At 35.8% G+C, this 26,959-nt stretch overlaps 1 protein-coding gene across 3 annotated transcripts in view; it reads right to left on the bottom strand.

Moving 5' to 3' along the window:
* Window positions 1–26,959, bottom strand: part of LOC149795175 (attractin-like protein 1) — a 167,556-nt gene that overhangs the window by 22,629 nt on the left and 117,968 nt on the right. For all 3 annotated transcript variants that reach the window (XM_089964893.1, XM_089964895.1, XM_089964894.1), the window contains 6 exons: window positions 23,835–23,887; window positions 15,351–15,448; window positions 10,867–10,936; window positions 10,170–10,318; window positions 7,878–7,936; window positions 4,194–4,272 (listed from right to left, as the gene is read on the bottom strand). In XM_089964893.1, the coding sequence (XP_089821019.1) occupies window positions 4,194–4,272; window positions 7,878–7,936; window positions 10,170–10,318; window positions 10,867–10,936; window positions 15,351–15,448; window positions 23,835–23,887 (508 nt within the window). The remainder of the gene's footprint in view (window positions 1–4,193; window positions 4,273–7,877; window positions 7,937–10,169; window positions 10,319–10,866; window positions 10,937–15,350; window positions 15,449–23,834; window positions 23,888–26,959) is intronic.

The raw sequence follows: 26,959 nt of genomic DNA, 5'->3' as shown, positions 1-26,959 counted from the left end.
CGCGAATTCGTACAAATTATGTGCACTCGTGTGTACTGGCATCATTTTCTGACCCAATGTTTAATTCACATTAGACCGCTTGGAGGGGGTTAGATGCAATTTTAAATATATATTCTTTAATTTTTCTGACAACCCCACCAGCGATTTCTCATTTTGTTAACACAACCTACAAGAGAAGTGATTTTCCTAACCAACCTTCCACTGTCAGAATCAAAATACACCGCTCCCTCGATAACTCGCGCACAATGGGGTCCAAAAACATCAACCGCACTATAAGTGAGGGTGCAAGTTACCGAGGGACCTATAAAAAACCTAATAGAGAGATGGAGATGGACAGAGAGAGGCGAAAGGGGGGGAGGTTGCATTGTTAAATACTCGTTTTATAATCGTGCTGAAAATAACTGTGAATAAATATTTCTTTATAAAGGTGTTGTTTGTTTTTCTTTATAAATTACCTTTAATTTCTGGATAAAATATCTTGAAAAGATCGTAAAAACAAACATTATTCCACAAGGTATCAGTACTCTTAACATGTGTATCGCTAAACACATTGTGTATTACGTCACTGCTTTTTGTGTTGATTTGGATACATTCTAGTTTTATTGTTTGTTCAAAATGAATCAAGATTTCTTTTATCAAAAAAGATAACATTCATATCAAAAAACGACGTCAAAACTTGTGTTGCTCTAAAAAAAAAATCTGCTATCACTAGATAGATAGATAGATAGAGTAAAATGTAAAAAAATAAATTCACAAAGATAAACCGTTACCAACCATGAATTTAATGGGTCTAAACGTCAGACATGTGAAAAAAAAAATATATTTAAATACAAATACGCGAGAATACGACAATATTTGCTGGGCAATTGTCTAATAGCAGTAGAGCTTTCTCCTCTAAGCCCCTGGATCACAGGTGGTTTCTTACGGCAGGGACAAACATCTTAGAAAACCACTCCGTAAATATTGTTGCAGTCATCCATGCATTTCCACTATTTCTATATACAAATGGAAGGGTGTCCATATTCATTTGATGAAAACAACGGGGAGACTTGTATTTGCCAACACATAATGGTTTCATTTTATGTGTGCCAGTTTTGTTAACACAAAACAAAAGTGTTAATCTCTCTTTGTTCAGCTTGAAACCCTCCTTTTTGTGTGTATCATCTCTGGTAGCTAGAGTTTTGTCTGGCATCATCCAATAGCATAGATCAGCCTCATCACAATTATAAACTTGTTCGTCTGTATATCCATCACGGGTCAGTATCTCTCGGAGTTGGTTGGGATAACTAGATGCGGCCGCCTGATTTGCTGAGCGTATCTCTCCCGACAACGAATTTTGTTTTATTCCATGTCGGCGCTGGAATCTCCAAAGCCATCCATGGCTTGCCATGAAATCTGAATCAGTATCCATAGTTTTGGCCATTTTCTCTGCCTGGGCCTTGAGAATTGTTCCCAAAATCGGAACACCTTGTTCACGTTGCTGTGTGAACCAGGTGTACACAGCATCATCTAATTCTGTGTCGTTTGCAGTGCATGCCCGTTTCCGTTTAAATCCATCATCAGAATCAACTTCATGCAAATAATCCCGAAATTTCTGCTCATCCTTGAGCCAACCTCTGAGTGTCGACTCGGCAAGTTTAAGTTCACTACAAACTTTTGATCTTGATTCACCATTATGAACCCTCTCTATGACAGTAAGCTTTTCATTCACCGAGTACGTCTTTCGCTTGATTCCCTTGCTCTCCATGATCACATTTACAAATGATTAGGATAAATTACTGATTAATATATACTTTAATGACAATAAGTACATACTATTTGAAACCATGTTCGATTGGTCCAATTAAATTGATTGATGTTGAGACACGATATTGACCACAAGAGTTTATGCATGTAGGATTTGCATTCCTTTGAACTTTTGTATTTTGTACGTCTTTTACCTGATTTGATACAAAAGACCGACTTAACATGATAAAACAAAGCAGGTCTATTTTAATTGATTTTTACAATGCAACAAACACTTCCCCAAGTTGTCCATCAAAACGCAGCCGGCACTTAATTAGGTTCTCACAGATGTGCTCGCGGGCATCGATGTGACGGTCAATTGACTCTTTTCATGTTTGAATAGAAGAGAACATGCAACGATTATACTGCTTACACTGCAACACAATGAAAAGATTAAAACACTAATTTCCCCTGACAAGACATATTTAATTAGTGTTCATTTCATTCAGTGTTGCCACCTGTTAGCATTTACTATAATTCATTGATTGCTGTTTCGCCGTATACATATACAGTATTATTATTTACAGTGAACTGAGAAAATATTTTTTCCGATAAAATCTAACAAGATATGTGATTCCTTATTAAAACCTGAAAATTTCACGATGTTGATTCTAACTTTTCGGGCGTTAACCGCCATTTTCGACGATAAAACGGGCGATATATCAAGGTTTCATTCACCAGTTCTGATCATGATTTTCTTCATTTTTTAAAAATATTTTCTTTAAAAAAAAATGGGATCCACGCCGGACACCGCGTTATAAGCGGGTTCGTGAGTTATCAGGGCCAAGTTATCAAGGGAGCGGTGTAGTTTGAAACACAACCTCCTACAGAAGTTTTTTTGAAGTGCCATCCCCGGGGGTGATATATGTTTTACTGGAACAGCCCTCAGTAAAGAACTTGAGTCATGCATGGGGAACAAGTCTGGAATGTCACCTTTTACATTGACATGTGTAATCAACAAATGACCATGCCAAAAGGATTTTAAAAAAGGTAGCAGTAAATTAGCAAAGGATTCCAAAATCCACAAGTAGTAGTCACCTTTGTAATTTCTAGAATGCAAGTTGGTTTTGTAAAAATTTCCTTTATCACAGATAGAAATGAGTGCACGATGCTGTGGCAGTTGTCTTGCAGTTAAGTACAATATGCTGGATTTGGTTGTTAGTCATCTCTGTTCACACAACTTGGATTTGTTCAAGATTAGATTTTCCTTGCAAGAGTTAACTGCACTATTATTTTTAAAGCTAAGATCATAATGCCTTCTAAATTTAAGTGAAGAAATGAAATAAGATGTTTTGAAAGCATTCATGCAGTGAAAAACAAAGGACATGGGGACAACATGAGTCCAGCATCTGATCAAATGGTGTAGGTTGAGAAGGCTTAAACTGTTGAACAAAAACCACTAACAACTAACTGGTGATCTGTTTGGAAGTATATTTTGTAAAATCTTGTCAGGGATGAGAATGGCATATGAAAAGATGATAAGTCGATGTCTGACTAATTTGCATGCTGGAAACACAATTAAGATGTCAACACACATATAAAATGGCATCACCCTACCATCTACACAACTCAAAAATGAAAACAGCATCAAGTTGATATGTGTATTGATAATGTATTGTGGACTCTGTATAGTGAATCAAATGAATATCTGTATAATTAATCAAATGAATATCTGTATAGTTAATAAAATGAAAATCTGTATAGTGAATCAAATGAATATCTGTATAGTGAATCGGATATCGGTATGGTGAATCAAATGAATATCGTACGGTAAATCAAATGAATATCTCTATAGTGAATCAAATGAATATCTGTATAGTGAATCAAATGAATATCTGTATAATGAATCAAATGAATATCTGTATAATGAATCAAATGAATATCTGTATAGTGAATCAAATATCTGTATGGTGAATCAAATGAATATCTGTAAAGTGAATCGAATATCTGTAAGGTGAATCAAATGAATATCTGTATAATGAATCAAATGAATATCTGTATAGTGAATCAAATATCTGTATGGTGAATCAAATGAATATCTGTATAGTGAATCAAATGAATATCTGTATGGTGAATCAAATGAATATCTGTATAGTGAATCAAACATCTGTATGGTGAATCAAATGAATATCTGTATGGTGACTCAAATTAATATCTGTATAGTGAATCAAATGAAAATCTGTATATTTAATCAAATGAATATCTGTATGGTGGATCAAATGAATATCTGTATAGTGAATCAAATGAATATCTGAATGGTGAATCAAATGAATATCTGAATGGCGAATCAAATGAATATCTGAATGGTGCATCAAATGAATATCTGTACAGTGAATCACATCAATATGCAGACAGGTGTATCATTTCACCCCATCTTATTGCCATATTTTAAGTTTGCAAGTACTAACCTGCCTCCTTCTATAGCTGTCATATTTATGTTTGATTTTGTACAGCACCGCTGCTATGATCAGCAGAGACAGGAAGCAACTGAAATAGAGAGTTATGGGGCTAAAAGCAATGTTTTTAGGAGTAAAACCATTTACATTTGTAAAATATCAGACATGATAAGTAGAGGTACCTTTGAACATTGGATGCCATATCAGGATGACAGCACAACATGCCTGTTTTGCCGATTAAGTACAAATGTTGACTACAGATATATTATGGTAATAATTGATTAAAATCATCATCAAGAATTACCTGGGGGGAAAAAAAAGTTTTCTCTTTGGTCAATTCACTTCATATCTATTTCTATTCTTTTGTCTAAAATTTGTAATAATATTGTAGAATTATCAAATGTTATCCTTGAATGCTATCACAGGTCTACAATCATAGTACAGAGCCCTCTACTACCCACTCCTATCTGACAGCAAAACTACATCCATGCTGTAAAGGTAATGTAGATTATATCAAACAGAAACCACCTTCTTATCTTCTCTTGAGGGGGGCCCCAAGTGACTAAGTGGTCTCAAGTGCTCACCATTACAGATCACTGCCATCTCACCTCTGCATGAGTTTGAGTCTCGGGTTTGGCTATTGTGGGTATGTGAGAAAGCTTACCAGTAGCTTCTCGTGGGCTGGTGGTTTTTTCCGGGGTTTTCCCAGGTTCTTCCTGCACCATTTATACTGGCTGCCATGTATAGCCTATCTTGTGCTGCAAAATGGCATTAAACCCTACAACAACAACCTTTTCTTGATATTATGTAGTAAGGAATTTTTTAAAATTTTAATAAATCCAATCCATGCTGCTTTTTGTGTTGTTTTTACCCCATATCAGATAAGGGCTGTTCCAGTTAAACATACCTGGAACCTAGGGAAGGTGTTTTTAATTTGGGATATTCACCCATAGATGCAATTTAGAATTTTCTTATCAAATTAATATGAACTTCATGAAATTAAGGTACCCTGGCATATATTTTCAAAAAACTGCCTTCCCTAGGTACCATGTATGTTTAAACGAAACAGCCCTAACCAGCTACCCCTGCTTTTCAGTGATGATAGTTTTATGCTAATCATAAGACAAGGTACTTCATGAATGTTCTTAGTACAAATTCATTCCTGGTGGGTTTGTTTGCCTTGTCATAAAAAAGAGGTTACATTTTGGAAAAAAACTTATATTTGGGGGTGGCAATTTATCTTTACTTCCTCAATCTACAAAGTTACAAATGAGGAACTTTGCACCATAGAAATTTACTTGAATATTAGTTTATTTACAGTGATCTCTAGGAAGCTGTGATGGTTCTGTTGTTATGGTGTTTTGCAACTAATGGCCACTCCAAATCAGTGTGTCCTTGGACAAGGCACTGCTTCAGAATGATTAAATCATAAAAAAATTCCTCTGTGAATATATAACCCCAAAATAAAGCAAACAATTAAAATCTTATTCACAGAAACTAGGATGTAAGACATAAAACATATTCTGATTGTTACTTCACAAGTCCCAATACTTTCTGGATTTCTAACATTAAAGTTTGGTGTATATTTTTATCTCAGTTTTTCTTCAAATTTTTAACTAAGGTTATATTGAGTTTCTGATGACAAAAGTTTAAAACATGGAATAGCAGAATTCAATCTCTTTTCACTGAATTTAAGGATAGCATAGTACATAGTAGATCAATCTATTCAATGCTACAAACTGTAAGTTTGTCATGAATTGAGAAATTACATAGGAATCATTTGAACAAACTGCCTGATCATGTTTAGTTTCAGTGGTCATCTATAACAAAACATTCATCAAATAGTCTTCTACAATTAGATATTTCTATAACTAATTTGGTAAAGAATAATGGTAATTAAACAGACTTTACTGTTACTAGCAATAAAAATAATAACAATGGCAAATTTCTGCTTTTGGAAATAAATTCACATATGTCATGTCTGAGTGGCAACAAACAGTTAGTTTAAACTGAATGTTTTGGACCAAAATATGCCCTGAATTTAAAAAAAAATTCAAATTCATTTTCTTTCACTGAAAAAGCCATAAGAAGTTCTTTCAGATGAGCAGAAAAAAATATACAAACTGCTTCCCTTTGTAGACCAATATTAGTTTTTTTAAAAATTGAAGGCAACATCATGACATCAAGGATATGTTACTTCTAGCAGGACTGCCAAAACATTTTCTAAATACCTCAGAAAAGACTAGCTGTTAGTTCCCAAAGAAACAATGTGTTTTAAACCTCAATCAATTTTCTGCTGGTGCATCTTGCACTATGTAAATTTCCCAACAATGTACATATAATTTTTAACTCATTTTTGGACAGCAGAGATCTTTTTTAATGTCTCAAAAACTGTATTAAAAAAAAAATCATTCCCAACAAAACTATCAGCGAACTTTGTACTGGGTGGGCCAAGATCGGCCAAATTTTTGTTGCTAGAGTTAGCTAATTAATGACTGTAATGGCAATGTAGACACAATAAAATCTATGAAGTCTAAATGTTATTTTTAAATGAGAAAAAGTACATTGAAACAGCAGTTTGTCAGTTGTAAAGGTCAATGTATAAATTTATTAATAAACCAAGACATTTGCCATGAAAGATATGATAACAGACCAAAGCATTCAATGTATACTTTTTATAAGGTATTTTATGATTAAGACAGGGCATCAAGACTGCAAATTACAAGAGTGACCAAATGAAATGGAAGAGTTACGACTTGGCTTAAACAATACGGATCAAAATGATGTTCCATATTTAACCAAATGACATTTGGAACAGAAGTTCATGCATACCAGTTTTATAAATTGTCCCTTTCTTTTAGCAAATGCTGTGTTTTATCCAAAGGAAATGATTAATTTCAAAATTTAACTTACTACTACAAATGATAAAAATTTCTCATTTATCATATTCACTGATGTTCACTTGAAAATAATAACTGTTTGAAATAAATTTACAAAATCATAATTATCATGCATGTTTATACCAGACAGTCATGTAAACCTATGGCTGACAATCATAAAATGTCAGGGCCCCGAGTGGTCTAAAGCACTCTCCGTTAAGGATCACTGCCATCTCACCTCTGTCTGTGTGGGTTCGAGTCTTGGATTCGGCCAATGTGGGTATGCGAGAAAGCTTGCCAGTAGCTTCTCATGGGTCGGTGGTTCTTTCCGGGGTTTTCCACCATTAATACTGGCTGCCATGTATAGCTGTGTGCTCAAAAATGGCATTAAACCCTACAACAACAACAACAACAACAACATAAAATTTCAATTCTTTACAGTCTATTTTATGCAGTGGACACCATTGTGATATTTGTTTGTCAAATACTGTATTCAAGTTACTCCTTTTTTAATATTGTAAACTATAACTGGTGTCATATACTGCATATGAAAATAAAAGTCATGAATTTCTGATCAAGACTGTCTGAAATCATAGGGTACATACAAAATAATTTAGGATACAAAAGTTTGTGTTTAAAGCCCTAGAGTAAAGAGGGTACCAAAGATCTTGGCCATGTATATTTTAATCTATCTACTTACTTAGCTAGACAGTATATACATGTGAGAGAGAGAGAGAGAGAGAAATGGAGAGAAAGAGAGAGAGTAAGAGTGAGAGAGATAAGGCCTGCTTTTATACAAATATAGTTGAGTACATACCTGAAGAATGTTACAAAGAAATGGACAAGGTCTATTTTTGGGAACTGGGAGAAGGAAATCTGAAACATAAATATGAGATTTATTACTAGCTGCATATAGTGAATTATGACATAATAATAGATTCTATAATAATCAAATGGATTTTTATATTCACGTCCTGTACAACTACAGATGTAGCAAATATACACTTAAAAGTCGAGTCAAACTATAAACTGCACAGACCGAGATCTGCAGTTGCATACTGTGCCAGCAGATCTGGATCTATGCAGCTTGTCAGGAGTAACCAGAAGAAAAAAACATTATGTGATGGCAGATCAGGGTATAAGTTACTTGAAGTTGGTCTCAACTTATAAGTAAGTTTAATGATAATAATGGCTTTAATAGGGTCAAGATTTAAAAGTTAACCTCCAAATACTGTTGATGTCTGGATAATTTCCCAATACTGCAGAGATATGGACAATCATTTTCAAAATTCTTTTTCTAAATTTATAGACAAGCCACCTATGTCAAGGAAAATACAAAGTTCTGGTCATGTGGTCTATTTTACTACCAAATTTGTCATGTTTACGTCAACATCACTTATGTTAACAAGCAACCTATGTCAAGGAAAATACAAAGTTCTGGTCATGTGGTCTATTTTACTACCAAATTTGTCATGCTTATGTCAACATCAAGATTTCAAAAATTGTAAATATCGACAAAAGCCCTCAGTATCAACTTTAAAAAATTCTTCGTTTTCTTGTCATTTATGTTGACAAGCTACAAGTTCCAACCCGCATTTGCCCTACAATTATTTGATGTTGCCGCCAGGTTTTAATGCTGTCGTCACATTAACAAATGGGCACACATTTGGTCCTTGGAAGTTGATTTTAGCAGTGACTTCAATAGCATGTGCAACATTCTTCAAAGCAAGAAAGCTACTATTTTATTAAAACAATGCCCCCCTCATCAAAGGTTGTCATCAAACTTGCATAAAAGCAATGAAATTTGATGGATGTTTGCCTTTTCCAAACTTATCGGTTATTGAAGAGAGAAAAATTTGTGTCATGCAAGTTTCATTTTCTGCAGGAAAATAGTAACTTTGTTTATGCTTACAAAGGCTACCAATGGTGGCATACTGTAACAACTGAACAGCCACATTTTGCTGGCAACAATGCATATATCATCGTTAATTGTTTAGTGATACGTGTGGGTTTGACAATGGAATATACAGTAAATAAAACAAGATAACCATTTTTTATATACATGTTTGTACACTGTATATATTTTCTAACAGGATGTGACAGATATAGGAATTTTCTAACACATGACCTATATACTACATACCTGTGGATTTTTCATGTACATATACATGTACTGTACTTCACACTTTATGAATTGTATAACATCAATGTAAGTTATCAGTATACAAGTCTATTTCAAACAGATTTTGTCTTTTGTCTTCATTTAATAACAATTTTCATTATTTTCTCAAAGTGTAAATTCTAAGCACTGAGGACATGAAGTTACCCATTACACTTGTCTGCTAAATTTTGATTTTTCAGCCACCCCTCTTCTCGACAGTCGCTTATGTCAACAGCATTTCCTTGGGCCCGAGGATGTTGAGATAAACTGGCAGTAGTGTAATAGCAAGATTTCAAAATGACCACTGTTGTGACCATATTTTATGCCAGAGCAGTACCATTTTCATTTAGGACCAACTAGAACATGGGACGAATGTATGTGTAAAACTTCATGGCAGTCCTCCAAGTAGTTTAGAGGTGTTGCAATAATAAATAATAAACCTTTGCTAACAGATGGCCCGATGAAAGATGAAAGACTATCTCATGAACTCTTCTGGTCTATGACAAGTAGAGCTAAAATGAAGGCAGCCTTCTAGATAAAAAACCAAACTATTTGTGTCCAAATCTGATGCAGATATATATATATATATGTGTGTGTGTGTGTGTGTATGTGTATACAGAGATATGCTTTAACACTGAACTGTTTAAAAAGATACTTGAACGCATGCAGAGGAAAGTAGTAGTGGTAGTAGTAGTAGTAGTAGTAGGGTTGAACATCACTCCTACACAATACTGGCCATGCAGAGTAGATAAAAGAGAAAGTCCTAAAATATACAGAATTGTAACAAATTTTGAAAAAAACTCAAAAAAGATAAATCCTTACAGAAAAGCGCAAAAAGATAATGTTCTTAACAATAAGATTTAAAATGTAAAGATGTTAAAATTCTGTAAAATGGCATACAGAATAATAAATGATAAAAGTATATTGATAAGACAGATTCTCATTTACCTGAAGCCAAAATGGTGTGGTGAAATTATAAACATAAACAAAGAAGGTTAAGTTGTCCTCAGGACCAAAGTTGAAATCTTTGTGCTCAAACTTGGTACGGAAATAATTACAATAGTGGGATTTTACTTTGAATGTTTCATCTTGTGATTCTGAAAATAAAAAGTAGAAGGCAATTTAAAAAGTGATTTAAAAACTGAAACAGGCATAAGATGTTATAATTTACAATACTGTTTATTTTTGACAAAGAAAGTAGAGATCAACGTGAAATTTAAATTAACAATTCATCTGATTACATATTTAAAGTGATTAAAACAAATGAAAAGAGTTTAAAAAGGCATTTTGTTCCCTAACAAGAGCCAACACATCTAGGGTTGCTACTGCCTCACATCTGAGAAGGACCTTGTTGACTTGCACAAAGGTCCTTTGCCACCCATCAATGGTTTGAAAAATCAGCAGTTACTGTAGTTTTCTTTGAACAAAAAAAAAGTCTGTAACAACTGTACTCTTTATACCTGCACCTTAGTGAATTGAAAGAAAGGTTTGTTAGAAAGTACTGTAAAATAATCATTAAAGTTTAGAATTAAAAGCTAAATTTAGAATCTCCTGACCACCTGAAAATGATCTGAGATAATGTGATGAGATAAAATAATATGTATATTTCCTTGTATTATTTTACAAATGAAAAAAAATTACTTACTTGATCTATATGATATATTAAGAAGGGCCTGCCCAGAACAATTTACTGTGAAGTCAACATCTTTATCATTCTGTAATAATAATAATAATAAACATGAACAGTACCACAACTATCTATTACTAGTTCTATTTTATTATTACTACTGTGACTGTGACAACTCTTTCAATTCCATTTTTTATTTTAACTGGTTTATTGAACTTTATTTTTTTGCTGATTATAGATGCTATACATCTCACCACAAGATCAAAAAAAGTTCCCACCACAGTAAAGAGTTATCTAAATAACCCATGCTCAACTACAAATAACACAACACAAGTATCTTATTTAGTGTAAAGGCAATATTACATTATGCAATACAGTGTCAGTCTCATACTACAGTCATTTTTGATCATTTCGGACCTCATATGTTTTAATATATATCTCATCTATCAGGCAATGAACCTCATCTGTCATACTATGGACCTCATCTATTATGGACCTCATCTGTATTCCTATGGATCTCATCTATCATACTATAAATCTCAAGTGTCATATTAAACACCTAACTTGTTGTTGTTGTTGTTGTTGTAGGGTTTAACGCCATTTTTCAGCACACGATAGGCTATACATGGCGGCCAGTATTAATGGTGGAGGAAGATTCCAGGAAACCCCCTGGAAAGAACCACCCTCCACGAGAAGCTACTGGCAAGCTTTCTCACATACCCACATTGGCTGAATCCATGACTCGATCCCACGCAGACAGAGGTGAGATGGCAGTGATCCATAACGGAGAGTGCTTTACACCACTCAGCCATTCGGGGCCCCCACCTAACTTGTAGATTCATGTCAATAGGAGGATTAAGTTAGTGAGATAGTGCACTGGAAGAAGCTGAAGCTTCATTCAGGGTCTTCTCCTATTATCATCAGCTTAATTCAAACTTCAAATGAGCAAATGTTTTATAGACCAGGTATCTCACTTACTATACCACTGAAAATTAGTTTGATGATTGCAACCAATTATAAATTGGAATGGATCCTTCTGAGGCACTATTCACAATTGCAGTTGGAAACATACTCTGCATCAATATCCAACTAGCCAGAACAAGGGAAGTTAATCCACACACAATGATAAATAGAAATACTCTGCTTCATCTTTTAGGTTGGGCTGGATTTGGAGGTAACATAAGAGTAATTTCCTAATGTTAAGTGTGACATGTAATGTAATTAATGCAGAAATTACAAAGCACATAGCAAAGTCCCTTCTGATGTTTTATATAAATTATTTCAACTGGTTATAATAACATTAATATATAACATAATGATTTTACTTCTATCCCTTGCATTTCATTTTATCTAGAGTTTACTGCATAAAATTTCATCCTGCTATAAATTCCCTGGGATGTATCTCGTGATGAGGTTTCAGATGAGAAGGTCCCATTTTCTCCAAGTACTCTGCTATATATTAACAAAATGTATTATAAAAAGAATAAAAAATGTTAGTGATCTTAAACAAACAAGAAACACAAATATAGTTCATGAAATGATGTATCATAAAACTGTAGTTTTATACTCCATGTTCTTTTAGTTTTAGGACTGTACTGTCATTAATCATATTTTCTGTTTTGTCAACATTTTATATCAGTATATATTTAGCATAGAATCTGATCCAAAACATTATTTTCTTATGATCTGAATAAAAGCCCCTCAAATGATTTGACGAGGGGTAGTGAGAACAAGATTTTTAAGTTCATCCTTGTGGCAATATCATATGTTCATGTGGTAAAATATTTATTTAGGACCAACCAGACTTTAGGAGGAATGTGCATCTCAGTTTCATGGCTATCCTCCAAGTAGTTTTGGCCAAGAATTGATAACAAGTTTGTTCTAATGGAGGAACAGAAGAAGTGCTGATAATGGACACAAAAACAGACCATAAACAAGGCCATCACAGACATGATTTTGGTACTGCACAAAGAAAGCTGCAAATTTTAAAAGGGGTGCGGGGGTCCTCCCTTAACAGGGTCTCAAGGGACAGTGTCCCCAATCCTTGGATCTGGGGGGGGTGCCAAAGGTCCCCTGCCAAAAATGCATTTTACAATCATAAAAAACTGCTCCTGGTGCAACTTAAGATCATTATATATAACAAAATAACCATTTGATAAACTAACAAGCTTACCACGATTTTTCAATTGACTTGAATAATTTCACAATATGTACTGTCACATGAATTTGTTCTCCAATACTATTGGTGCTGAAGTTATTTCATGTGCATGTCAGCGTTGAAATCCTAATTAACTCACAATAATTTCTCAATTTTTGGAGCAAATATATTATGCTTCTCTCTTTTCATAACAAATCTGTAAAATAAACACCCAAGTAAATCAACTATGTACAAACAATCCCATACATTCACTTGTCTTTTTCTCCAAAGGACACAACCTGTTGATATGCCCAGTCTAGTTCTTTTTGCGGCTTTAGCAAAGATTTCTTTAGCTTTCTTTTTTGTCACCACTGACTTTTTGGGCTCAATGTGCAATCGTTTCTTTTCCTTCTCAATGAAAGCCTTTTTCCTTTCAAGCTGGTGTTTGTATTGGCAACATGCAGTGCACACATTCTGACAGAGAGCTACGTCTGTTCTCTCATGCAAGAGATCTTTCTTCTTATTCTTATAGTGCACCTTTCCAGATGCCTTCTGAGTTTCAATTTTTCCATATATAGCTTCTTTTGTAGGTGTGGTTCCAAGATTACCATAGTGCAGAGGTCCAGTTTACTTATAAACTGACCAACAAAATTTCTGTTGACTTTTCGCTCCAGCCATTCCCATTTCCATATGTTTTTAAAACTTTTATCTAAACTTCTTATGTCATGGTCTCTCTCAAACTTGAGGTGCCATTTTTGCATACACACTTTTTCTTTTCATTTCCATCAGTTTCCATTACACAAAGATTCATTGGACGAATTTAAGCTTTTGACCAATTAGAGTACTCTTTACGAGAGTCATGGGCTAACTAATATGTGGAACGATTATGTTACAAGGGTCGTTGTGGAATGGGACCGAACAGACCATTTTTTTAAAACCCAATCGGAGATGATAAAAAAATGGACTATATCAAGAAAACTCGGATTCAGGTCAGGAGAAAAGCAGAATTCCGCTTTAAAACTAAGAAAATTCATGTCTGGCCATCACAACACTCTTCTGCTCCATGACCAGAAGGTCTACAAAAAGTGAATTTGTTATTTGTACATCCGACTAAATAATATTTTATCAGTTAGCAAAATACTGGCTGTATGGTGTTCATTAAAAGTAAAGTTCTAAAAGTGTGAACATAAAGTACTGCAAACTCTTTCAGAAGTTAAAACCTCACAAATAAATGTAAACAAGAAGTACTAAAAGATAAAAATTCTGCAAAATGTACAAAAAATAAAAGATAAAGGTAAAAGATATAAAATCCTTCAAATGGTCCAATTTTTTTGGTAAACAATGTTCTCTATAAAAGTCCAAGACTTTTCTGGTGGTACATTATCAAAGTTCCTTAAATTAGTTCATAAAAAAAGGACTTCTGTCTGACATGGTGGAAGTCAATGCACTCTATAAGAATGTGTTCCACTGTCTATGCTAGCTGAGGATGCACTCTGGTTGTGTTTCACACTTCATGAGGTTTGCATGATCTGGTATGCTTGTCCTACATGTGATCGGCATACATACATACATACATACATACATACACACACACACATATACATACATACATATATAGATACACACATACACACACATACATACATACATTCATATACACACACACACACACGTATGTACGTACATACATACATACATACGTACATACATACATACAGCTCTCCCTTATTATAACACAGAAGCAGAGTTGCATAACTGTCAACTGCATTATGCACAATAAAGGTATAGTGCGAATGATCCAAAACTGTATAAATGCATGTACTGTGTCAGGTGGGTTAACAAAAGTGCCTGTGAAATTTATGATAATAAATTAAATATAAGTTTGCACTATGTCAAATGTTTTAAAAAGGAATGAAAAATTTAATACTATTCATCATGTTTTCTTTAACCCATTTCATTATATATTTGTTAAGTGGCCTAGTGGTTAGAGCATCCACCTCGGATGTGGGAGGTCCAGGTACGAACCCTGGCTGAGTCAGACTGAAGACTTATTAAAATTGGTACTAACATCTGCCTCGCTAGGTGCTCAGCATTAAGAGGTTAGCTTTAGGACTGGTCAGCCTGGTGTCAGGATAATGTGACTGGGTAGGACATGATGCTACATGTCTGTGGCATGATGCTCCAATGCTTGACATCACTATAAACTGCCACACTGCTGACATCATAGAAATTTGTTTTTCAAGCTACATTAAAAATCCCAATCATGCACACACATGCATACATACATTGTATCTTTGAATCGCTAAGTACAATGAGAGGAACTGTACATACAAACATGCAGACTTAAGTTTTATTATCAACGTACAGCACTTGGAATATTCATGAAGTTGATCTGAGTGTAGTATTTGTCATCATCCTTCTTGGACAGGTTGAATGTGAACTGGTAATCTGTTTTCAGGTCATCTGAAAGGTAAGATATCTTAATGTGAACTGGTAATCTGTTTTCAGGTCATTTGAAAGATATCTCATTGTGAATTGGTAATGTCTTCATGACATCTGAAAGGTATACATTTCAATGTGAACTGGTAATCTATTTTCAAGTCATTTGGAAGGTAAAATATCTCAATATGAACTGGTAACCTGTCTTCAAATCATCTGAAAGGTAAGAGATCTCAATGTGAATTGGTAATCTGTCTTCAGGTCATTTGAAAAATAAGATATCTCTAGGTGATTTGGTAATATGTCTTCAGGTCATCTGAAAGGTAAGATATCTCAATGTGAACTGGTAATCTGTCTTCGAGTTATCCGACAGGTAAGATATCTCCATCTCAGTCACATCTGAGGTGGATTTGGGCTAATGCTGAAAACACCATTGAAAAGCATTACCTATATAGCAAATGGCATGCATATACGCATGCACACATTCAAAACAAAATATCCTTTTTTTCTATCCATACATCTGTTCTTGGTATATTTTTCTCAAACAAGATCACAACACATGTAAGTAATTTCAGTCTGCTTCAAAACATTGTACTTCTGCTAAGGACTTGCTTGGTAAGGACTTGCTTGCATAAATTTGTAAAGACAATGAAAATTCTTAAGTAAATTAAGTTTCTCAAGAAAACTGAGCTGGTCACATTAATATTGGAAAATAAACTCAGCTCTCTCTCAAACCAAGACCTTCCAGAAATGCAGTAAGTTAGCTTTTCCTGTCTCTCGATACAATATATACAAAAGGAAGAAAGTCTTCTCCATTACCTCCCATTATCACTGCTAGGTGTGGAAGAATTTAATCATGCTAATACCAACCAATGGCTTCTATTGTGTCTCATGTAGTGTTCAAGAACCTGGACAGAGCCTTGCATTACCACCTATCCTGACACATCAACTGAGAAGAGTGGGCAAATAAAAATTCTGGTTGCCTGCAGACAGCAACATAATTTCAACTACTAAACCAGGCTGCATCAATAGGACCATGGAACCATCTGTTCTGAACTGAAGAAACAGATCAATTGCAAGGGCATGCAACTTGATCACACTGCATGCTTTTGCCCTGGCTATCAGAAAACAGGATCAGATAGCAGCTGAAGCTTGATTCTGCTTAAAGGCTTGAACTGATCAGAGTAAAACCCTGCCAAAGATACCATTTAGGAAACAAGGCAAAAGGTTTTGACCTACTCAAGTCAAAACTAGTCAGCAAGTCTGATACATCCTTAATGTGACCAACATCTCCTCTATCCTATGTTTGGAAAGTAATGGAGATCTTGAAATGGGAGCCTTTGATGCAATATGCATATACTTTCCTTGAAGGGACTGACGTTCTGATGGCTGCAATGAATTTCCAGGAATTCAATACAGTAGTCCCCCTCTTGAACAGCCCCCCGACCAGTGGCAACCTGCTTCTTGTGGCCAGAATCCGTTGGCACCGACGAGTTTGTGTTCAAAAGTACCCCTCGCGAAAGGCCACCCCGCTAATGCAATCAGTGGCCAGCATATTAGTGCAATAATATAAAATTTACCCCTCACAAGCGGCCGCATTTTATTTTAATATGTATCCAGAACCAGTATTTTATTCATAACGTGTGTTAAGTAATCTGATTTATGTTTCCCGATGTCAGGCTTTCGTTATTGAAAGAAGTGTTGACTAAAGTACATGTACCACTAAGGTTAATATTATATCATTTACACTTCACGAGTAGCCAAATTTATTCCATAAAGCCAAGAAAGACTCAAACTTTAATCCATACAAAAGGGTAAGTACATGTAATCCAATTAGCCTTACTCTATTGTTATCATAACATGTCCGGTTTAGTCACTGATAATTGTTAAGATTACAATTATTGAACAGTAGTAACAGCTGAGAAGTGGCAGTATCGATGTACAATACCCAAGTCAGCAGGAAAATGATTTGATAGCCTTTATGGCTTCCCTTAGTAAGATGTTGAGCTTGTTGACTTTGATAATTAGTGACTATTACTACTGACAAAAATTGTCAAAATTACAAATCCTAACAGCCGCGAGGTCAAATCTGCGTGATGTTAATCGTACATATCAAAGCCATTTTGTCTTCTCTCACTTAGTGTAAAAAAATGTATTAAAACAATAGGGTACCAGACTGCGACTAAGTGATCATGTGACAAGATCACTTCCTTTATAAACACACGGCAATTTGTTTAGATGCATAAAAAATTGTTTTATCGGTACTGTAGTTGGCAACATGAATAACTTACTGCAAAAAGATCAACATGTCATCAAGGAAAAGAAAAATTCTCAGTTTAGAAGAGAAAGTGAAATTAATTCAACTGACCGAGAGGTGGGGGGGGGGTCGAGGAGCCTTGCAGAAAACTAATGTCAGAAAGACTCAGATAACAATAATGTGAAAGATAAGGAAACAATTCTGCAGAAGTGGGAAGGTGAAATGGCCAGAGAAAGGAAGATTGTTTGAGCCAGATGTTTGTATCCTGATTTGAATGACAAGAAAAAGCAACAATTTTGTCTGTTGAATTGGGATATGACAAGTTTACTGCAAGTAACGGATGGTTGCACAGACTTCAAGTGCGACACAATTTTAAGTGTTCTGTTGTTAGTGGAGAATCAGCTGATGTTAAAAATGAAGATTGGAACAAAAGACTAAACGATATATGCATGGGATATGACAGCAAGGATATTTTTAATTGTGACGAGACTGGTTTGGTTTTCAGACTGTTACCAACAAAGTGACAGATGATGTGATTTGTAACATAATTATAAAGACAGTTTTAAAACTATATCAATGGTTATTCATAACATTCTTTTGAAAATGATGAAACAGTTTGTTTTACATTTATTTCACAACATGCATGTGATTTTTTAAAGAAAATATTAAATGTTTTAGAATTAAATGTCCTTGTGACTTTCTTCATATGTATTTACTATTCACATTTGTCACCCCCTTCTAGAAAGGCCACCCTCATTATAAGGCCACTTCCCTGCTACAATAGGGGTGGCCTTATAAGAGGGGGACTACTGTATATGATTTCTTCCTTTTAAGTGGAGAGTGTTGAAAGCATCTTTCATATTCTTCAGTGATAGGAAGATTTCAAATTAGCTGCAGTGGTGGATATCCTGTATTTCAATTTACTATTTTCATTTTGGGCCAAGAAGGCATCGTAAGATATGACTTTCCATTCTGGAGATGCAACAATATAAAGATTTTCAAGGTGGCTATATTTAATACAAGACTGGCACTAATGTACTTAATACTAACTACACAACATAACAAGCCCTTCGTAAAAGCACAATATCAACATGATCAGCCATCTTTTGAGGAGAAGTGATTTTCAATCTGGCCATTGTGCTTGTCATATTAAAAGTCAGATCAGCATCATTTTCATTTGTGACCAACTAGACATTGTAAGAAATCTTGCTGGTAAAAACCTCCAAGTAAAAAATGCCGTGGTGGCATTTGGATCTATCTTTTTTCAATTACGACAATCCAAATACACCGCTCCCTCGATAACTTGCGCCCTGATAACTCACGAACCCGCTTATAACGCGGTGTCCGGCGTGGATCCCATTTCTTTTTAAAGAAAATATTTTTAAAAAATGAAGAAAATCATGATCAGAACTGGTGAATGAAACCTTGATATATTGCCTGTTTTATCGTCGAAAATGGCGGTTAGTGCCCGAAAAGTTAGAATCAACATCGTGAAATTTTCAGGTTTTAATAAGGAATCACATATCTTGTTAGATTTTATCGGAAAAAATATTTTCCAGTTCACTGTAAATAATAATACTGTATATGTATACGGCGAAACAGCGATCAATGAATTATAGTAAATGCTAACAGGTGGCAACACTGAATGAAATGAACACTAATTAAATATGTCTTGTCAGGGGAAATCAGTGTTTTAATCTTTTCATTGTGTTGCAGTGTAAGCAGTATAATCGTTGCATGTTCTCTTCTATTCAAACATGAAAAGAGTCAATTGACCGTCACATCGATGCCTGCAAGCACATCTGTGAGAACCTAATTAAGTGCCGGCTGCGTTTTGATCGACGACTTGGGGAAGTGTTTGTTGCATTGTAAAAATCAATTAAAATAGACCTGCTTTGTTTTATCACGTTAAGTCGGTCTTTTGTATCAAATCAGGTAGAAGACGTACAAAAATACAAAAGTTCAAAGGAATGCAAATCCTACATGCATAAACTCTTGTGGTCAATATCGTGTCTCAACATCAATCAATTTCATTGGACCAATCGAACATGGTTTCAAATAGTATGTACTCGGTGAATGAAAAGCTTACTGTCATAGAGAGGGTTCGTAATGGTGAATCAAGATCAGAAGTTTGTAGTGAACTTAGACTTGCCGAGTTGACACTCAGAGGTTGGCTCAAGGATGAGCAGAAATTTCGGGATTATTTGCATGAAGTTGATTCTGATGATGGATTTAAACGGAAACGGGCACGCACCGCAAACGACACAGAATTAGATGATGCTGTGTACACCTGGTTCACACAGCAACGTGAACAAGGTGTTCCGATTTCGGGAACAATTCTCAAGGCCCAGGCAGAGAAAATGGCCAAAACTATGGATACTGATTCAGATTTCATGGCAAGCCATGGATGGCTTTGGAGATTCCAGCGCCGACATGGAATAAAACAAAATTCGTTGTCGGGAGAGATACGCTCAGCAAATCAGGCGGCCACATCTAGTTATCCCAACCAACTCCGAGAGATACTGACCTGTGATGGATATACAGACGACCAAGTTTATAATTGTGATGAGGCTGATCTATGCTATCGGATGATGCCAGACAAAACTCTGGCTACCAGAGATGATACACACAAAAAGGAGGGTTTCAAGCTGAACAAAGAGAGATTAACACTTTTGTTTTGTGTTAACAAAACTGGCACACATAAAATGAAACCATTATGTGTTGGCAAATACAAGTCTCCCCGTTGTTTTCATCACATGAATATGGACACCCTTCCATTTGTATATAGAAATAGTGGAAATGCATGGATGACTGCAACAATATTTACGGAGTGGTTTTCTAAGATGTTTGTCCCTGCCGTAAGAAACCACCTGTGATCCAGGGGCTTAGAGGAGAAAGCTCTACTGCTATTAGACAATTGCCCAGCAAATATTGTCGTATTCTCGTGTATTTGTATTTAAATATTTTTTTTTTTTTTTTTTTTTTTTTTACATGTCTGACGTTTAGACCCATTAAATTCATGGTTGGTAATGGTTTATCTTTGTGAATTTATTTTTTTACATTTTACTCTATCTATCTATCTATCTATCTATCTAGTGAGAGTAGATTTTTTTTTAGAGCAACACAAGTTTCGACGTTGTTGTTTTTTGATATGAATGTTATCTTTTTTGATAAAATAAATCTCGATTCATTTTGAACAAACAATAAAACTAGAATGTATCCAAATCAACACAAAAAGCAGTGACGTAATACACAATGTGTTTAGCGATACACATGTTAAGAGTACTGATACCTCGTGGAATAATGTTTGTTTTTACGATCTTTTTAAAATACTTTATCCAGAAATTAAAGGTAATTTATAAAGAAAAACGAACAACACCTTTATAAAGAAATATTTATTCAGTTATTTTCAGCACGATTATAAAACGAGTATTTAACAATGCAAACCCCCCCCCTCGCCTCTCTCTGTCCATATCCATCTCTTTATTAGGTTTTTTTATAGGTCCCTCGGTAACTTGCGCCCTCGCTTATAGTGCGGTCGATGTTTTTGGACCACGTTGTGCGCGAGTTATCGAGGGAGCGGTGTATCATAAGAAGTCTTGTAGTGAAAATTCCATGTTGATATGACCATTAGATCAATAGTAGTGATAACAAGAGTTTTAAGATGGCCACTGATGTGGACATATTGGATGTTTCAGTGGCAGTGTTTTAATTTAGAACCAACTTGACTGAACATCCTCTATGAAGTTTAGGAGGAGTAGTGACAACAAACTTGTGTGAACTGATTGCAGGATGCCAGAGAGACAATGGACAAATCAACCCTTTAAAACCAACCACTTGCTCTTATTTAGAGGGCAGCCTTCAAGCTCATAAGATTCTCTCCACAACTGAAAGCTTAAATTCCTTTCTTCACAAGGCTCCCTTAACAAAAGCCAAGCACGAAGGAGATACCTGCCCTGGCTGAGATAAAATATTTGTGTTCATGACTGTTTTAGTAGGTTGGGCCTCACCAGATTCTTCTTGGGAAATGCCTATTGCTATATCACGCAGACTGTTCTCCTAGAAACTGCCCTACCTGATAAATGTTAACAGAATAATTTTCAAGTCCTGGCCCGTCATCTTCTGTATTATCCTCACTACCTGAACTGCAGAGGGGTAGGCATAACCCTAAAACCTCTCTGAACTGCAGAGGGGTAATCATAACACTAAAACCCCTCTGAACTGACTAATAGCACATTCATGGCCCAAGTTTCTGGGTCCAGAGCTGGAGAGACAAAGGATGGAAGTTTGTGGTTCCACCTCACCCCAGAATGGTCTATTATTGGATGCCACCAAAGTGAACAAATCAGCTAATGACCAATGGATAAATGATCCACTTGGTGCAAAGGGTCTAACCCCATCCTGACGGAATTTACATGGACATAAAACATTAAAAATGCTGAGAATATGTCCAGCCAATTGGAACTTTATATGTCTGAGTGGACATAGTAAAAGTGGGACATGAATAATACTGGTAACTGGCTTTCTGAAAAGAAAGCCTTTGAATTTCTCAGGTTCCAGATCTTCAGATCTTGTGCAAAAGATAAATGTAAACTACGTTGTTATTTGCCAACTCCAGCATTAGATGGAAGAAAGATGTTCATCCTCATCTACTAAAACCTTAACTTTACTGACTTGGTCACAAAATGTAGCATGGACACTCAGAGGGTGGTAAGATCCTGTAAATCTCTTCAAAGACCACTCTGAAGCTGTACTCTATACTCCATGGTAGAGTCAGAGTAAGCCTATCAATCAAATTTATCTCTGCACTCACTGTCAGAGGTTGCCCTCATCAGGTATTCCTTCCATGATCACAAAGCTCAAACCTGGCAGCAACAAGGCATGGCCATCTTTCATGTGTGTGGTATGCCATCCTGCCATTGGAAATGACATGAACAATGGATGGGCATGTCAGTGGATCTGGTAACCATGCAAGCGGCACAGCTCGTCTTACTGGTATGGACAGCTGGAAGGGTAGGTGGAAAGTGTGCTGGACAAACAGCTGGAGGATAAACTCGGTGGCTAACTGGGCAGTTAATTTAGTATATAACTGGGCAGACTGAGTGGTAAAATGTTTGGACTGTTGTATCACCTTAAGACTATGCACTTACAACAGGATAGCTAGCAGGTATGTAGAATGGCTCACCAATGCAATGGACCATAACTGCATGCAAGACTGAACTTACTGACTGAGGTCAGTATTATACACCATGCACCTGGACTTGCCGACCTGAATGCCGTGCTCTGATATGCTGTGGACTTAGGTCCACTGGGCTGGTCCAAAAATGGGAGAACACTTTTCAGTCCCCTCCAGTTTACTACCAGAGATGTGCATTTAATGTAAGAACAAAAATTCCCAACTGACCAGCAACTTCACAATTTTCCTGCATAAATTTGCAAATCAAGCAGTATCTGGGAAAGGTGCATCATTGACAACTCTGAAGTGGGCACTGTACACATCATCAACTGAATGAGCAATCATCATAGACACTTTCCACAAATTTCAACTTCACTCATCACTCTTTACTCTTTAAGTTCTTGTGCAGAACTGTGGACCAACCCTCCATATGACCAATCAGAGTAGATGAACACTTAATGCAGGCAAGGCATGTATTATTTGTATCCTTGCTGACTTTAACCTCTTGCACTCAGAACATTTTGTTGTGAAAATAACAACACGTTGGTGTTCACCTAAAAATATCACTAATTACTAATCAAGCAAAAAACATACAGCATGCCTAAATAAAACAACCATCAATGATCACCACTGGAGAACATGCTCAGAAAAAAATAATCCACAAACTGAAAAATGCAGAATAATATAAATTGAAGAAAAAAACTAATAACGTGGTGAATACATTCACAGACAATATATACCATATTTCTAGATGGATAGGTTGGACATTAATTGACAAAACTGATGATGTTAGTTATACCACAGTAAAATCCTAATAAAGTAATAGAAACTTTTGTCTTTCCATGTGGGCTGGATTCAAGAGGTAGCCGAGTTTAATTACTTAAAGTATATGTGTTTGTGAAATGTATTTGATGAAAAAGTGTAATTAAGCACCTAAATACCATATAAATAACAATAAAAATAATATATTTACTTACAATAACATGTTCCTGAGAGTGGATCCCCATTATAACTGTTGGGTGAGTCACACCTGATAACAGAGAATGCAAACATTTTAGTTTAAAATGCAATCTACATTAAAGAAAATCTTTATATGGAGGAAGAGTTTCAAAATAGTTATTTTTGAAACCCTTTTTAAAATCTGTAAATAATTATCTTTGACAAAGGAGGTCATCAGTCTAAGATGGACAGAAGACACTGATCCATATTAAAAATACAAAATTTAAAAACTTTAGTTGCTAAACCATTAAAAGACAGATGATTGTAACTTAGTCTTTTTATTTAATATGAAATTTAGATGAATATTTCCAAACTTTTATTTTTCAAAAACTGAGTGATTTCTTATTTCTAGGTAATATAACAATCACATACAAGCCCATCAATAAACTGATAGAAATTTGAAGGAGGTAGAACCTACAGCTTCTAAAGGACAAAGGAATGTCATGAATAGTTAGGTTTCACTGTATTACAATCTGCATTAAATATGCAATTGTCCCTATCAAGAGATATTTTATCCACTATCGATTAAACTGAAAAATAAATATTAGTGACTTTTATATCAGTGTCATCATTTCCAGGCTCACATTGATAACTATGAACTTGAAAATGTTATAAAAACATCTAAATAGAAAAATAAAATGCATCCTATATAAACAAGATGGCCGCTATCGCTTAACTGGCTTGAAGCAGCTGTTCCGTTTTTTTGTGCCGTTTTCATGATATTTGTGCTTGTTGCTTTGTGCTTGTTGCCTGTCTTCATCTACGTTATTGTGTTCATTATGCATTGGCTGTTCAATTCGTATGTGTTTCTTCATCTCCTTGTTTTGGAAATTAGAACAATTACTGTCTTGCTCCACTGTTTTTGAACAAACTGCCATCACGTGATACTCGCCAGTTGAGCCATTTATGCTATGATGGACCCTCATTAATTGCTTTAAATGATCTCTCCTTGGCTCTCCACACTACATTGTGCTCTAGACTAAACGAAATGGGACTACATTCATCATTACCTAAATGTAAACAGAAGCGAAAAAAGAAACGTTGTTTCAAAGCTGGCCGTCGTAGAACAGGAAAAATTCCAGTTATCTCCTTTATTTCAGCTCAACAATTAAAAAAAAAAAAATTGACCATTAAATTAGATAACCTAATTCAAATCCCTATTAATTCGTCAACCTTTGTGTCAACTATCTAAGAGATACCTCTGCGTATTGCATTATTCAATGCCCAGTCAGTAGGACCTCCGGAAAAGCGCACAGAAATAGTAAATTTATCAACAACCAGAATATTGATGTCTTTTTCCTGACAGAAACATGGCTAAAAACATCAGGCAATGAGCCCAAGTGTGTGGATCTAACATCCACTGGTTACTCCATCAAGTCATTCCCCAGTAACTCTCGCGGAGGTGGAATTGCTGTCATCACAAAGAACTCCATGATCAAACGTCTTAACCACACCACAACATTCAATTTCGACCACACATCGTTTGAACTTGTCCAAACCACACTCACAATGGAGCAAAGGTCAGTCCATTTTTTCTGCCTATACCGCCCTCCTCCTAGTAGAAAAAAAAAGCTGGCTGAATCTCTCTTTTTGGAGCAGTTTCTGAATCTCCTGGAGTATGGAAATTTGATAGGTGGCAACCTGATTATTCTTGGAGATTTCAACTTTCACTCTGACTGTCCCGGAAACCCAAACACATCAAAACTCATAGAATCCATTAACGTTTTCAACCTCAAACAGTCAGTTAACCAACCCACCCATAAACATGGCCACATTTTAGACTGGATTCTTCTTAGACCTGATGATAACATTCTACAGTCCTCCTTGGTATCCCATGACCTTGCATCAGATCACCTCGGCATTATATGCCATCTTGACGTATCAGTCCTAACCCTCCACCTTTATCTGCTACTAAGAGAAACCTCCATATGATAAATAGAACCAAACTAATGCATGACATCCAAGCAAACCCAACAACTTGCTTACCTCCTACAGCAGAAGAACTCGATAACTGCCTGCGTTCATTGCTCGACAAACATGCCCCAGCTACCAAGTGCAGAGTATCAATTCAAAAGTGTTCTCCATGGTATAGCAGTCTTAGGGACCAGCTTTGCACTGCTAAAAGAGACAGCCGTAAAGCTAAGAGGCTTTGGCTTTCCACCAGACTCACTATTCATAAGCAAATCTATGAAGCCGCTAAGAAGAATGTCACAAATATAGTCCATGCAGCAAAATCAGCCCACTACACAACTAAGATCGTGGAAAGTTCCAGCTGCAAAGAGCTCTTCGAGATTACTAACAAGCTAATGTCAAGGAACAGATCTACACCACTTCCAACTACCTTCTCTCCAGTCGACCTTCCAGACAGTTTTGCAAATTTCTTCCGTGACAAAGTACAAACCATTAGAGATAAGCTTGACACCACAATTTCAACTGACTCATCGTCACCATACAGTTGGGATACAGAATTTGAGTGGCAACCATTAGCAGCATTTGAACCTTCTCTATGGATTTCGTACATACAATCCTGATGAAGAGTGCACCAAAGTCATGTGAACTGGATCCAATTCCAACATCACTGCTGCTTGAATGCTAAGATCCAGTATTGCCTTCACTAACTGATGTTATTAATACCTCTCTCTCATCCTGGGAATTCCCATCATTTTTCAAAACTGCCATTGTAAAGCCTCTGCTGAAGAAACCAACACTAGACCATAACGATTTAAAAAACTACCACCCAGTTTCTAATCTCCCATTCATATAAAAAAACTTAGAAAAGGTTGTTCTATCCCAGCTTGTATCTCATCCGAATTCAAATAGTCTTTTTAGCAATGTACAATCTGCATATTGCTCTTGCCACAGTACTGAAACTACTCTTCTAAAAGTAGTTAATGACATTCTCTCTGCGTTGGATAGCGGAAATATTACAGTCCTCACCCTCCTTGATTTGTCTGCAGCATCTGACACAATAGACCATGATATATTACTTCACTGTCTCCAGCATGTATTTGGAATTCATGATACAGCCTTACTGTGGTTCAAGTCCTACTTGGTCAACAGGATACAAATTGTATGTGCAAATGGAATACACTCCAGCCCAGTT

The sequence above is a fragment of the Sinohyriopsis cumingii genome, chromosome 7 (assembly GCF_028554795.1).
Source record: "Sinohyriopsis cumingii isolate HCF-2022 chromosome 7, ASM2855479v2, whole genome shotgun sequence".
NCBI lineage: Eukaryota > Metazoa > Mollusca > Bivalvia > Unionida > Unionidae > Sinohyriopsis > Sinohyriopsis cumingii.
The sequence above is the reverse complement of the archived record's forward strand: the minus strand, read 5'-3'. Positions and strand labels throughout refer to the sequence as shown.